At 28.1% G+C, this 13351-nt stretch overlaps 1 protein-coding gene across 2 annotated transcripts; it reads right to left on the bottom strand.

Annotated features, from left to right (window-relative positions):
• Window positions 1–57: 57 nt before the first annotated feature.
• Window positions 58–5135, bottom strand: LOC105147350 (RNA-binding protein 28). Of its 2 annotated transcripts, none has more exons than XM_011058285.2 (11): window positions 4480–5135; window positions 4258–4409; window positions 3952–4117; window positions 3622–3884; window positions 3192–3541; window positions 2195–2582; window positions 1916–2084; window positions 1627–1844; window positions 1388–1537; window positions 947–1312; window positions 58–710 (listed from the first exon to the last, which is right to left on the bottom strand). In XM_011058285.2, the coding sequence occupies exons 1-11, from the start codon at window positions 4496–4498 to the stop codon at window positions 585–587; spliced, it is 2367 nt and encodes a 788-aa protein (XP_011056587.1). In that variant the 5' UTR covers window positions 4499–5135; the 3' UTR covers window positions 58–584. The 2 variants fall into 2 exon arrangements, with proteins under 2 accessions (XP_011056587.1, XP_011056588.1); XM_011058286.2 differs by having other exon boundaries at window positions 2195–2567; window positions 4480–5133.
• Window positions 5136–13351: the final 8216 nt, after the last annotated feature.

The following is a 13351-nucleotide window of genomic DNA, read 5'->3' as shown; positions in this document are numbered from 1 at the left end:
AATACATATCTGTAAATACGATATTGTGAAAAGTGAAAAAATAAAATACATATAGGCTATGTTCATAATTTTTATTTTAAAACCGTCTTAAGCAATGTCTTGTATGGATTTTCTGCAATAAGCAGTTATCCAAACTTTAATCTTAAGCCGTAAGAAATTGATCAATCATAATCAATTCTTCTTCTCACATTCGACTGTATAGTCAATTTTTTACGACTTAAAACTTAAAAATTAAGTAGTGGCTTATTGTAGAAAGTCCATTAATTAATTTGTTAATATGGTTCCGATTGGCTTATAAATTGTAACAGCTTAAGACTGTATTTAAGACAAGTCTTATAAATAAAAATCTATAAGTACTGACATAATTATTTTATTTTGACAAAATGATTTAATAAGAGTCAAGATAATAGGAATTAAATAATCAATAATAAAGAGAAAATTCCTAATTTGTAAAAATCATTTTTACGTATATTACAGAAATATACGTATATTACAGAAATAACAATACATATACGTATGCTGCATAATTAAATGTTCATGTTATTATACAAAATATTATTAATTTTTTTTTATCTTACTTCATATTAAGATCCAGAGGATTCATACCATTTCGACTTTTTTAAATCAATTCCTTTTAATTTGTTTCTATAATTATTTAGAAGCTTATTGAAATTTGCATCATCTGCATCAAAGGTCTTCGCTTTTTTCAACTAAAAAAAAATGACATAAGTGTTATAAAATCGGTGTTCCGATATTCACTGTCAATGGTGAAAATTTATAATGTAATATATACTACAAATTTTTAGCACTGACAGTGAATATTGAAAGGCAGCCAAAAAATCCATAAATCAGAAAATTCTATATAACTAAAATAAATTTACAAAAAATTTATTTTAGTCATATATTTAAATTAAATGAAATATAAAAACTACAATTAATATCTTACTGGCATGTTGTCTTGTCTTTTCTTTATCTTTTCTTGTTTTACAATGTTCAATTGCTTAGCCGTTTTATTCAGTTTTTTCTGCTTTTTTATGGTCATCGTATGTAATTCGGCTTGTGACTTGAGATTAAAGTTTGACCTTAATTTATCCTGACCTAATTTGCTAGTCATGCCTGCATATGATTTTTCTTCTTGATCATTTAATTTTCTAACTTTAACTCGTTTAGTTGGAACTTCTTCCTTGTCTTCATTTTTCTTTTTATCTTTGTTTCCAGACCACAACGGATTGTGCTCGCGACTTTTTTGAATTCTTCTTTCTTTCGCATTCACTAAGATACGATTTTCTATCGAAAATCCAACTATAGGTCTCTATATCAAATTTATAAACTAATGTATGAAAGGTCGAAATGATTAATAATAATAAAAATAAAATTATAATCTTACTCTGCTTTTAGAAAATATATTTGGATTGTTGTTTATACTTCTTAAAGCTTTAAGTGCATCTTCATGAGAGGTAAATGTAACAAAGCCATATTCTTTTGATTTTCCTTTCCCTGTCGCATCAACGTTTTTCAAATCACGCATAACTCGCGCCTTAAAAATTGCAAATAAAATTAATTAATGCCTATATAATGTTAAATGTCAATAGAAAAGTAATACTTATATATTTTAAATAAAATTACTTCTTTAATTATAGCCTTAGGACCACTGTGATTTTTAAATAACTGTCTAAGTTTTTCGTTATCAAAATTGGAAGGTAAATTATGAACAGCCAGTCGCACTCTCGATACAAACATATTTAAGTTACGTAACATCTGTGATTTCCATTGCTCTAATTTCAAACGTTTTTCCATATCGGATACTGACACTTCTGCTGCGGCTGGACTTTTGGCCAGCACAACTAAAAATCAACAACGATGATGTTAAAATTACTTTATATAGCATAATAATATTTTACAATCAGATCATTACCTCCTTCTTTGATAAGATATAAATTCCTAGAATCTTTAATCTTTTTTCCCTTTAAATTCTTTTTGTCCTCAACTTCATTTCTACGTAATGCTCTGTGGGCTTCGATTATTTGGTCACGTAAACGTAATTCAGTTCCAGCTGACAAACAATTTTCGGCGTCTTCAACACGCTACATAATAAAATATTTCTTATAATAATGGTAAATAAAACTAAATTAAATGATTTAAAATATACATTTAAAGATAAATTGTCAACATTTACCGAATGAACTACTCTTACTTGAAATTTAACAAATGCAGTGCCTCTAGAATATTCGGTTAGAGGATCCATACACACGAGAGCATAATAGACAGGTCCAAATTGCTCCATGCACTTTTTAAGTTCGTCATTTTTTACAGAGAATGGTATATTCTTCAGAAAAATTGTTTTTCCTTCACTAACATCATTAGACACTCGATTTGGACGTTTTATAGAATATTTCTCTTCTTGATCAATGTCTTCTTCCTTAATAATAGATCTATCAATTATATTGGAATCATTATTATCATTACTATCATCATTTTCATCTTCATCGTCAGTATCTTCTGCTTTGTGTATTTTTATCTCATCATCAGATTCAGTCTCCTCTTTTATACTTTCTACTGTAACTTCTCTAGAAATTGTAAAACTATTTTTGAAAAGGAAAGACAGAGAGAAACAAATTATTTAGAGAAAACTAAAATAAACTAACTAAAATTTACTAAAATAAACTAAAGTTTAAGAAATATATAGATAATATCCAGGATTGGCAAAGTTACTTTATAACTCGTTACCATTACCATTATTTTTTCTAAAAAATAATTCGTGGTCATTATTCAAAAATTAACGAATTGTAACTATTTTTCTTACTTTTTTTTAATAAGAATATATACAAATTTTTGCAGTAAATATAAATAGAAAATTAATATATAAATATAAATAGAATTCTATCTTCTAGTAAAAAACTAAGATTCAAAACCTGAATAAATGTATATTAAAAAAATAAAATTTTAGTCAAACTTTAGATTAAGACCGTCCTCAATGACCGACCAACCTTTACATATGTCAACGCAGCAGCTAATTAATTTTTGGCTAGAAATTAATTAGTAAGTAATGATAAAAATAACTAGTGAAATCATTATTGTTATACAAAAAAATATAACATTGTTACTGAAAAAAAGTAATGTTGACAACATTATAAGTTTACCAATCCTGATAATATCCATTTATATTCTAACACAGTTCAAACTTTAGATACCTATCTGATTCAGCATCTGAATCACTAACGTCATTTTTACTGTTGGAAGATGCATTTATTTCTGAAATATTATGTACTTCATCCTCGTCAATAGGTTCAGTTTTGACTTCTACCTTCATATTTGTATTGTTTTGAAAAAACTTTGTTTTAGGAACAGCCCAGTCAACTATCATAGGTCTGTTTAAAAGAGGTAGCATATTTGCATAATGTATAGCCTTTGCAGCATTTTGTACAATATTATATTGTATGAATGCAACTCCAGCTGGTTTACTATTAGGTTTGGTCAAAATCTTTATTTCCTCTATTTCGCCATATTGAGCAAAATGTTCTTTCAAGTTAACTTCTGTAACCTACGAAGAAATTGAAAGCTTTCAAATGTTACCAAAAGTATTAAAAAAGAAACATTTCTTTCATCATACATAACAAATACCTGAAAAGCTAAATTTCTTATTACAATTCTGGCTCGTTTTTTTTGTTTTCTCATCTTGTGTAATTTTCTTATCTTTTGTTTTCTCAAGTTACTCTTCTCTTTTGTGATCTTTTTCTGAGTATTATCACTGTCATCATTTTCTTTTTGAGTATCTTGAGAAGGTCCTTCATCTTTATCAATTTCTTGATTTTCAGCAAGACTTTTTTTAAGTTTTTCAGAGAATTTGAGTTTTGATATAGCCCAGTTAGTGCTTATGTTCCTTCCTAAAATGAGCAATGCATGTTTTGTATATGTCAAAATCATTTTTTTTAAGCCTAATTTTATAAATACCAAGGAATTCTTTTTTATTCGTATTAAATATCGCTTTTGAAGCATCTTCAACTCGTTTAAAGTCTATGAAACATCCCACTAGATTTCCATCTGGACGCTTCAAAAAGTTTATTTCTTTAATTTCACCAAATGGCTCATAAAATCTCCTTATATCTTCTTCCGTTGCCTAAGAAAATATAAGTATTATATAATAAATTAATTTATGTGAAAAGAATAAAACATTAGTAGATGGAATTCTTCCTTCTAAAATTAAAATATATTAAATTTTTCTATTTGATGTTGGATGAGATATTCAGACGTGTATACCTTAAAGGATAAATTCTTCACAATTATTCGAGAATTCTGTTCGTTTATGTTTGCAGTATCCGTTATTTTTACTTCAGAACTTTTTGCTCTTCTCAATTTAGCCTTCCTTCGATACATCCAAGATAACTTTTTCCCCTTTTCCCTTCTTTGCCCTAAACAATATGCTAATTACGTAAATTGAACTAAATCATCGTTTTTATATCGAATTATTAAAGTTCTTACCATAAGATGGTTTACCCATTTTTAAATGTCAATTTTAAATTTTGTAACAAAATATATTTGTAATTCAGAGCAAAATAATATCAAACTCGGACACAAAACTTGGTCATAATTTACGATAATTAATTTATAATCACATGAATGGAATATTCAATTCTTTTTTTTTCCTCTAAGTTTCTTTCGAAAGGAGGTTAAGTAAGTCTTTAACTTCTCCTTCAGGTCATGTAAAAAGGTCGTCTCTATTTCCAATTCCAGTACTCTTGTATTAGTTTTATATATCACTTTTCTTTTCTTTTTAATAAAATTGTATAAGATTTTGTAAATTAAATCTTCCTTTAGCGTCCAAATTGCAATTCTTCAGTACAATACGACCACATGCGATCATTAATGCAAGTAGACAATAGGTCTGTTCTTTTTCCAAGTTTCAAACTGGAGCACTCCACCATAAATTTAACTTATTGCACAGTGAACTGAAGTACACTAATGCAGTAAGTTAAAATGAGATAGCTATAGTTTGTTTCATATTCTAACTAATTGTACTTAAAATGAAAAAAATATAGGTTTGATATTTGTCGAAAGCGAGATAAAGGTTTCATAACTGACGGTTAACTCTTAACCGAGGCTTAACTTTTTCATTATCTCTTTTCAATTTTAGAATTGAAAAAAGATGAGACATAACCATGAGTTGTGAAACTGAGTCAAAGAGTTCTAGTGCAGTCTAGTGCAGGAACAAGATCTGTTCACCTTGTTTACACTTTTTGATCCTTTTTACAATATATTAAAAATGAAATTGATATATATTTAGCGCCGAAAAGAGAGAAAGCGAAGATGCTGAGTGTAAAAAGTGTAAAAGCGAAATCGCCCGTACACTACCGCCAGTACATCAATTTTCAGTTTGAGAACTACATGACTATACATTTTCTGACACTATCGGTAAAATCGTATTATCAAAAATAGATGTGGTTCGTCTCTGTACTAAATGCACAGGACAGAAGCATGCTGATTATTCGTGACTATGTTCCGATTCCCACCTGAATGTCACCCAGGTATCATTCCATCCTTGTTATTGTAACCGAACGTTAAATAAGGATGACATGATACCCGAAGAACATCAATTCATCAGTGATGTTCTCAAGATATATATCACTGAATCTTCATCAGTGATATTCTCAAGATTCATCACTAAATTTTCGAAGTGGTGACAAATTTTCAACTCGTTTTTACCAAATATAATTACTAGTATATATCAAAGTCTCTATAATACTTTTGCTAATTGTTTAATTACTACAAAAAAAAAATGTTATTTGTGAATTGTGATTTTAGATGTATCTATATAAAGATACACTTTTAATAATAGATCCTAAAATTATCCATTATAATTGTTGTAATTTTACATGTAATTTTTTTACAGTGTGATGTAAAATGCAATTATTCCATTCATGTTCGAATCTATCACGTTAAATAACTTTATGAAATCAACTAATGTTATCCTCTTTTGAGGATCGGAGCTTTCTAATAAAATAATTTAATGAAGACTTTGCTTTCTAAAGAGGACACTAAATTCGTTTCTGATCTCAGAATTCTAAAATTTAAATTTCAAAAGAATCATCTGATTATTGTGCCACTTGATTTTAGAAGATTCTTGGTATTTCTAAGTTTGAATATAACTTAAAAATATCAAATTTTTAAAAAGACAATATCTCCACGAAGGAGGCTCTAGTGTCACAATGTTCAAAATCAGAGTTTGAAAGTCAATTTGGAAATCCTATTTAAAGCGAAATTGAAAACTTGATGTTACTTCGGAATTAAAAACTTTCTAAATCCGAATTTTATGATAATCAAATTACTTTTTTGAAATTCCGTTCATCATACTAACTAAATCTATTTTGAATTTTTTAATTTTTACCTCAATTCGAATAAAGCTTTATCAAATTCCTACAGGCCAAAATACAGGCTTCACAAAAATTCAGCAAGCAATTTATGAAATAAAAGAGTGACAAACGGAGTCGTCGGTCCACAAAGAGTTAATTACGTAAAACTATTTTAAATTAAATATATTATAGATAGCAAATCGAAAATTTATTAAGGTATATAATGTATACACATGGAAAAAAACGGCTACGGTTGTGACGACTTAAAAGTCATCCATCAATATATTTTTTGGTTATAAGAATTATAGTATGATTGTAATAACCGTAAAATTAGCATATTTTAATGATTATGACTGTAAAGAAAAGAATACATCTATCTTACGATTATCATAATCAGATGTATTGATGAGTGAAAATTATCATTACTTCCAGTGGCAACTGGACATTAATATAATAACATTTTTTTTGTGCGCGAAATTTATTTTCTAATTATTAAATAAATAAAATAAGAGATAAATAGAATTGATATCGTGTTATATAAATTGGTATGCGTATTCGTGACAGATACGGCGACTATTCAAGAAGAATGTACGGCAAATCCAGACATTATGAGACCGAACCAATTTTCAATAGAAACGGAATCACTATCAATGAAGTGTCTGTACGATAGCTCGTAATTCGGGAATCGCATGCAGAAAACTGCCGATCTTACGCGCACTTCCGCCGTTCTCGAGACGTGTACAGAAAACATCGAAGAATTTATTTATATTTCTATAATTGTCTGCTAAAGTAATAATTCATGTAAATAATTCATGAAAAAGAGAGAAAGAGAGATGTGTGGAAATGATTACACACCGAGATTTTTTTCTGTGAGAATCAACTGTTTTGTATGATTCTTTTTGTATGATATACGACGTATCAATCATTTAGCTTTATTATACATAGGTTCTAAGTAATATTTTAGCGTAAATTTATAATTGTGCGAATAAAGAAATCAATGCTCTTATTATTATAAGTTCATACATTATCTCGCTTAATTTCCTCTTCAAGTTTAGTTTTCTAAAATTTCTCTATTTTCTAACGCTAATCTTTAGAAATTCAATGGATTTATAAAACTTGTCAGAGAATCAAGCATACATAACTAAATTTATCTTAATCAGTTTTAACTTGTTCAAGGAAACGGATGCAATGCTAAACATGTAATGTATGTCCATATATTGCTATTAACTCCATATATATTATTATTAACTGCATACATGTATATTCAGGTATGTACATAATATACTAATAAAATTATTATACATCCGTTACCTTAATAAAAATGTTAATTCATCACTCACCGACCCGATGGGGCGCAACAGTGGAGTTATATCTGCAATGTCGCTACGATGATTCTGTAACAAATAAATTAAAATCCAAATTAAAATAGAGAAATAATCATTATTTTAAAAAATAATTGCTATATGAACGCATGCAGTTTGCTGAAAAATAATCATGCAATTTTGAATATATAATTTTTGTAAGTATCGAATTTTGTACCCATTATTTAATTTTATATATATTAGGTGTTGGAATTAATTCGTAGCGTTTTACAAGTGATGGGAAGTACTTTCATTAATGTATTTTTTAATGCTCATGTGAAATAAATAACATTCTTTCATTAAAAAACGCTACGAATTAATTCCAACACCTAATATATATATATATAAAATAATTATATATTCTGTAAAATAATTATATATATTCTCTAAAGAAGATCTTAGCAAAAATAAATTGGTATCAAATTTTAAAGGATTATTTAAATTACTTAAAAATTTTATACAAAATTTTTGCTAAGATCTTTAGAGAATATATATAATCAATTTATCTAAATTTTAAGTAATTCTTTTATCTAAATTGGATAAAAGAAGAGTTGTTACTTAAAAATTACTTTTAAATTTTATACATTTATTTTTGCTAAGATCTTCTTTAAAAAATATATATAACTATTTTAGAAAATATATATTGTATAATTACTCTTTAGAATATATAAGAAGAGAATATATAATTATTTTACAGAATATATAATTATTTAAATCATTTTATTTAACAATAATTTAAAAATAATCATTTTTGAATCATTGACAAATAAAACAATAATTTAAAAACAAGCAAAAAAGGTTAATTTTACATAAGTAAAAAATAATATTTACCGCAAGGTTGCTCCACCGATGCCCGATGTCTCTCCCAGATCTCCTCCTCCTCTCAGAATCGGGTTGACATCCTCTCGCACTGGACACTCGCGTAAAACACTCGCGAATAATATTATAAACAATATAAACGCGCGCGGACTATAACTTGAGTCCGATAACTTGAACGGCACTCCCGGACAAACGCGCGACGCGACGAACCGGCTGCGGTTCGTTCATTTTCAAGTAAATCGGCGACGAGGATACGTTAGCTTCTCCGTTGGATTTTTACACGAAAAGAATGATTTTATTCAATATCTAAAAATTTATTTAGATATACATTCAAACATAATTTTTAAATAATTGAGAAAAACTATTCTTTTCGTGTAAATATCCTCGGGGTACTGAGCCCTCTCACCACGTCAAAGTGTATCCGTGAGAGGGAAGATAATCTGAAAAATGTAATAGCTATTATCTATATTATGCAATCGGTTAACTTTTCCAAACGAATATCAAACACACGTCTGCAATTCGTTATCATTGCGAAATAAATTTAGAGCAGCTAAAAAGGTTGAATCTTTTATTTATAGATGTCTGTAAGATATGATTAAAGTCAATGAAATGGGCTATTTTATAAAAAAGAGAAATGTTTCTTTTATTATATCGATATAATAATTTCAAAGAATTACGTTTTTAAACGGATCGTATAACAGAAGGTCAAAAAAATAATTAAATTATTAAACTATATTAATTCTGAAAGCAGGAATTGCGTTATTTGTATAAGAATATTATTCATATTAACGTTGTGTTTTTTTATAACTCGTGTGATACTGTTCGTACAGTCAAGCAGTCGTCACGTGTCGCTCTTCTTCACATTTCTTTTTAACATATAATAATTGCAAATAATGCTAGATATAATACGAAATGTTGTATATTTTATGAATATTCACATAATATGATTACTAGTACGATTAATCATTCATAAAATACAACGTTTTGTATTATATTCGGCATTCTTCGCAATAATATTTCAAAAAGTAATGTGAAAGAGTCGCATGCGACATGACTACCTGCTTGTACGAATGTTGGTAAGGTAATTGCTCGATAAATGTAAACGTAAACATGACGCGCTGCTTCGTGCCACCCCGTGCCATCCCCACTCCAAGGTCGCCAACCGTTCTAACTGTTGAAATGTTAATACGCATTTATCAAGCAAAATAATATATTCTTAACATTTTTAATATTCTCCGATTAATACAATTTATATTATATAAAATCCGCGCAGTATACATAGTATTTTTAATAAAAGATTAACGCCTTACTGTTTTTTTTTGTTATTTTTGAATTATTAAATTCTGTCTTTCAGTCTTATTCTAAAAATAATAAATAGTTATTTAGTATTCATTATTTTAAATAATTACATTTCTGACTTATTTCTTATTTAATATTTTATATAAGTCCGGAAATTATTTTGTATTTTTTATTTTAAACTAGTCGTATATATTCTTTACCGATTCCTACGATTTTATATTTTAAATAAGTTTTTGAAATTTATTTTTTATTCGATATTATACGTAAGTTTAAAGAATTTCTGAAACAGAATAATTTAACAGTAATAGTGTCTTAAATTAATTTATTAATCAAAAAATTAAATAATGATTAACAAGATATTTAGTACTTTTAGCTAAAAGGTGTATTTAGCGCAAATTGTTTCACGATATTAAGAAAATTTGCATATATTTTTATACAAAGAACATATAGAATATTTTATCAATCTTTATTTAAATATGAATCATTAAAAAGTATGAAAATTGAGACATACTTAATGTTAAAATATCAAAATACTCCACGCGAATAATTATATTAATTACATTTAAAAGAATTAATTTATTTCACATAATATAAAAAAAATCAAAGTTTTTAATATATTAATATATGGAGCTTGGTCATATTTAAGAAATAAAGATACTTAAAATGTATTTTTAATAAAAAAGATGAAAGAGTTATTTAAAATTTATTATTTATAACTTCTTCCAACTTATTTCTTAACCCTTAATGAATACCTTAATTTTAAGCAACCTTGTAATTCGTAGATATTTAATTTTCATAAAATGATGCGACACCCGGAGCGATTCGTAAAGCACGTCCATTTCTCTCCGAGATCGCCGAGCGAATGCCAAAGTGATGACGTAGTCAACCACCGCGGTAACTACGCGTAAACATGACGCGCCGCTCCGTGCCACCCCGTACCATCCTCGCTACAAGGTCGCGCGCCAACCGTCTAACTGCCGAAATAATAACGAATGTTACGAATAAGTAAAATAATATATTCTTCACATTTTTAATGTTCTTCGATTAATAAAACAATTATTTCTAGTTTTAGCGACGCGAGTCGTTTAATGTGATATCATAATTAAATTGTGATATCGAGGAACATTTGATTTTTTATTTTATAATTTTAAATATCAATTTTTCGTATCAATTACAATGTGCTGACAAAAGGCAAGAAGTAAAAAGAGATTCTTATTAACGTAGTTTTCCTTACATAATTGCTCACGTGAAATGATTTTAACATCCCAATATTATATCTCAATTTTGATTGCTCTTTTTTGTGATGTACAATTAAATAAAGATTAATAATATATCATACATCCTTTTTTAAACGAAGATAAATGCAAAAATTTATTTTAAATTATAAAACAATTTTGACTAAATAGAATAGTATGCATCTAACAATAAGAATCTCATTTTTATTGTTAGTTACCGTATATCCGAGAACGCATGAAATATTTAAAATATTCATGAGCTGTGTATGTGAGTAATGAATCTAAGAAATAAAACAAAAAACGTGCAATACAACCTAAATTAATCCTTAGTATACTCCTTAGGCAATCTTATGTAATTCGCATTCGTAGATATTTAATTGCTATTAATTAATGCGACACCCGGAGCAACTCGTAAAACACGTACACCTCCCTCCGCGATCGCCGAGCGAATGCCGAAGTGATGACGTAGTCAACCACCGCGCCGCGCGGCACGCTCCCCCTCACTCTTCGCCCGACGCTCCCCCTTACTGTTCGCCGTTACCGAAATGTCGCGTTTGAAAAATATTCACGCGCAATTTAATCGTATTTTAATTATTCGTATTTTACATAATTTTGATAAATAGATATCGTCGTACATTTCGCTCTTTATACTTTTGCCATCTCTGGCATTTGTTCAATCCTATTTTACTTGTATGACTCTTTTAAATGTAATTAATAATTATTCGTAATTAATAATTATGGGGATATTTTTGACATTCCAACATTATGTCTCAATTTTTATTATTCTTTTTAATGATTCATATTTAAATAAATGTTGAGAAAATATTCTATATATGTATGTTCTTTATATATAAAGATAATTTTCTTAATATCGAAACAATTTGTGCTAAATACTAGCTTTGGCTAAAAGTATTATAAATATGTTGTTAAACATTATTTAATTTTTCAGTTAATAAATTAATTTAAGACACTATTATTATTACAATTTATTCTGTGTTTCAGAAATTCTTTAAACTCACGTATAATGCCAATCATGGTTCGGTAAAATTACTGTTACAAATTATTTAAAATAAAAAATATAAAATAAGTTCCAGGAACTTATTTAAAATATAAAATTATAAGAATCGGTAAACTGATACGTCTTGTTTAAAATAAAAAATATAAAATAGTTTCCGAAAACTTATTTAAAATATTAAATAAAAAATAATTAAAAGTTCTGTTATTTAAACTAATAAATACTAAATAACTATTTTATTTTAGAGTAAGACGTGAATGACAGAATCATTCACGGTTTATTCTAAAAGAAAAGATAGACATTTATACTATAGTAATATAGTATAAATGTGCTATAACTTATAGTATAAATAACCAAATTATATTTGGTAAAAACGGGCTGAAAATTTGAATATAAAGAAACGTAACTTTGTAATTTTACAAGATATTATAAAACAAAATTCACACTTAATTAATAAAAGAATTTTCAATTTCGTTTATTAAAATTCAACTTTTACTTACATATATAGGAGATGCGAAATTAAAATTTATTTGTTCAAGAACCCATTAAACTATCCATTCTATCCTATGGATAGTCGCTACGCTTCTGTACTGAGGATTTAGTACAGAAACGAACCACATCTACTTTCGACGATACAATTTTATCGATAGTGTCAGAAAATGTATGTAGTCACGTAGTTCCCAAACTGAAAATGGATATATTGGCGGTAGTGTACGAATAATTTTGACGATAGAAAAAGAAAGAAGACCCGACGTGGCCTCTCTCAGGTTTCTCTCTATCTACAAAAACAGGCCTTCAGTTCAAAATTCTTCGAAGAAGACCTAGGCTATGGTCAAAGTTTCGCTACAAATGCTTTGAAGCGTTTAATGGACCAATTAGAAGAAAGAATTTTATAAATTGATCAATTAAAAAATACTTTAAAGCATTTGCAACATCGCGTTGACCATACCCCTAAGGTGTCCTTGCGCATGTTTAATTGCTGCAGCCAATCGGAGCTAGATCTTTTTCCGCCATTTTTTTCTGTCTCATTGGGGTATTACTATTTATTACTTACTATTTATTACTTATTACTACGAGCATTCTATGCGAGCCTTTTATTTCCAAGCCTTTAGATCACATGCTGTTCAGACTTAATTACAAACGCAGACCGACGCTTCCTCTTTTTTATTTCTCTCTCACATTCGCTTTCGCATGGTAGAGCCATATAGCCAATTCAGCCAATCACGGAATAGTTTGCATTGTCTGATCTCTATCTAGAGGATCTCTAGTGCTTAG

The sequence above is a fragment of the Acromyrmex echinatior genome, chromosome 19, assembly GCF_024713525.1.
Source record: "Acromyrmex echinatior isolate Ae372 chromosome 19, ASM2471352v2, whole genome shotgun sequence".
Taxonomy (NCBI): domain Eukaryota; kingdom Metazoa; phylum Arthropoda; class Insecta; order Hymenoptera; family Formicidae; genus Acromyrmex; species Acromyrmex echinatior.
The sequence above is the reverse complement of the archived record's forward strand: the minus strand, read 5'-3'. Positions and strand labels throughout refer to the sequence as shown.

What these genes read in the sequence shown, in the direction of transcription:
- LOC105147350 (XM_011058285.2), bottom strand. An exon ending in TCAGATGCTGAATCAGATAG is followed by an intron (nt 2,583 to 3,191) that starts GTATCTAAAGTT and finishes TTTCAAAAATAG; the next exon opens with TTTTACAATTTCTAGAGAAG. An exon ending in CTAAGGCTATAATTAAAGAA is followed by an intron (nt 1,538 to 1,626) that starts GTAATTTTATTT and finishes GCAATTTTTAAG; the next exon opens with GCGCGAGTTATGCGTGATTT.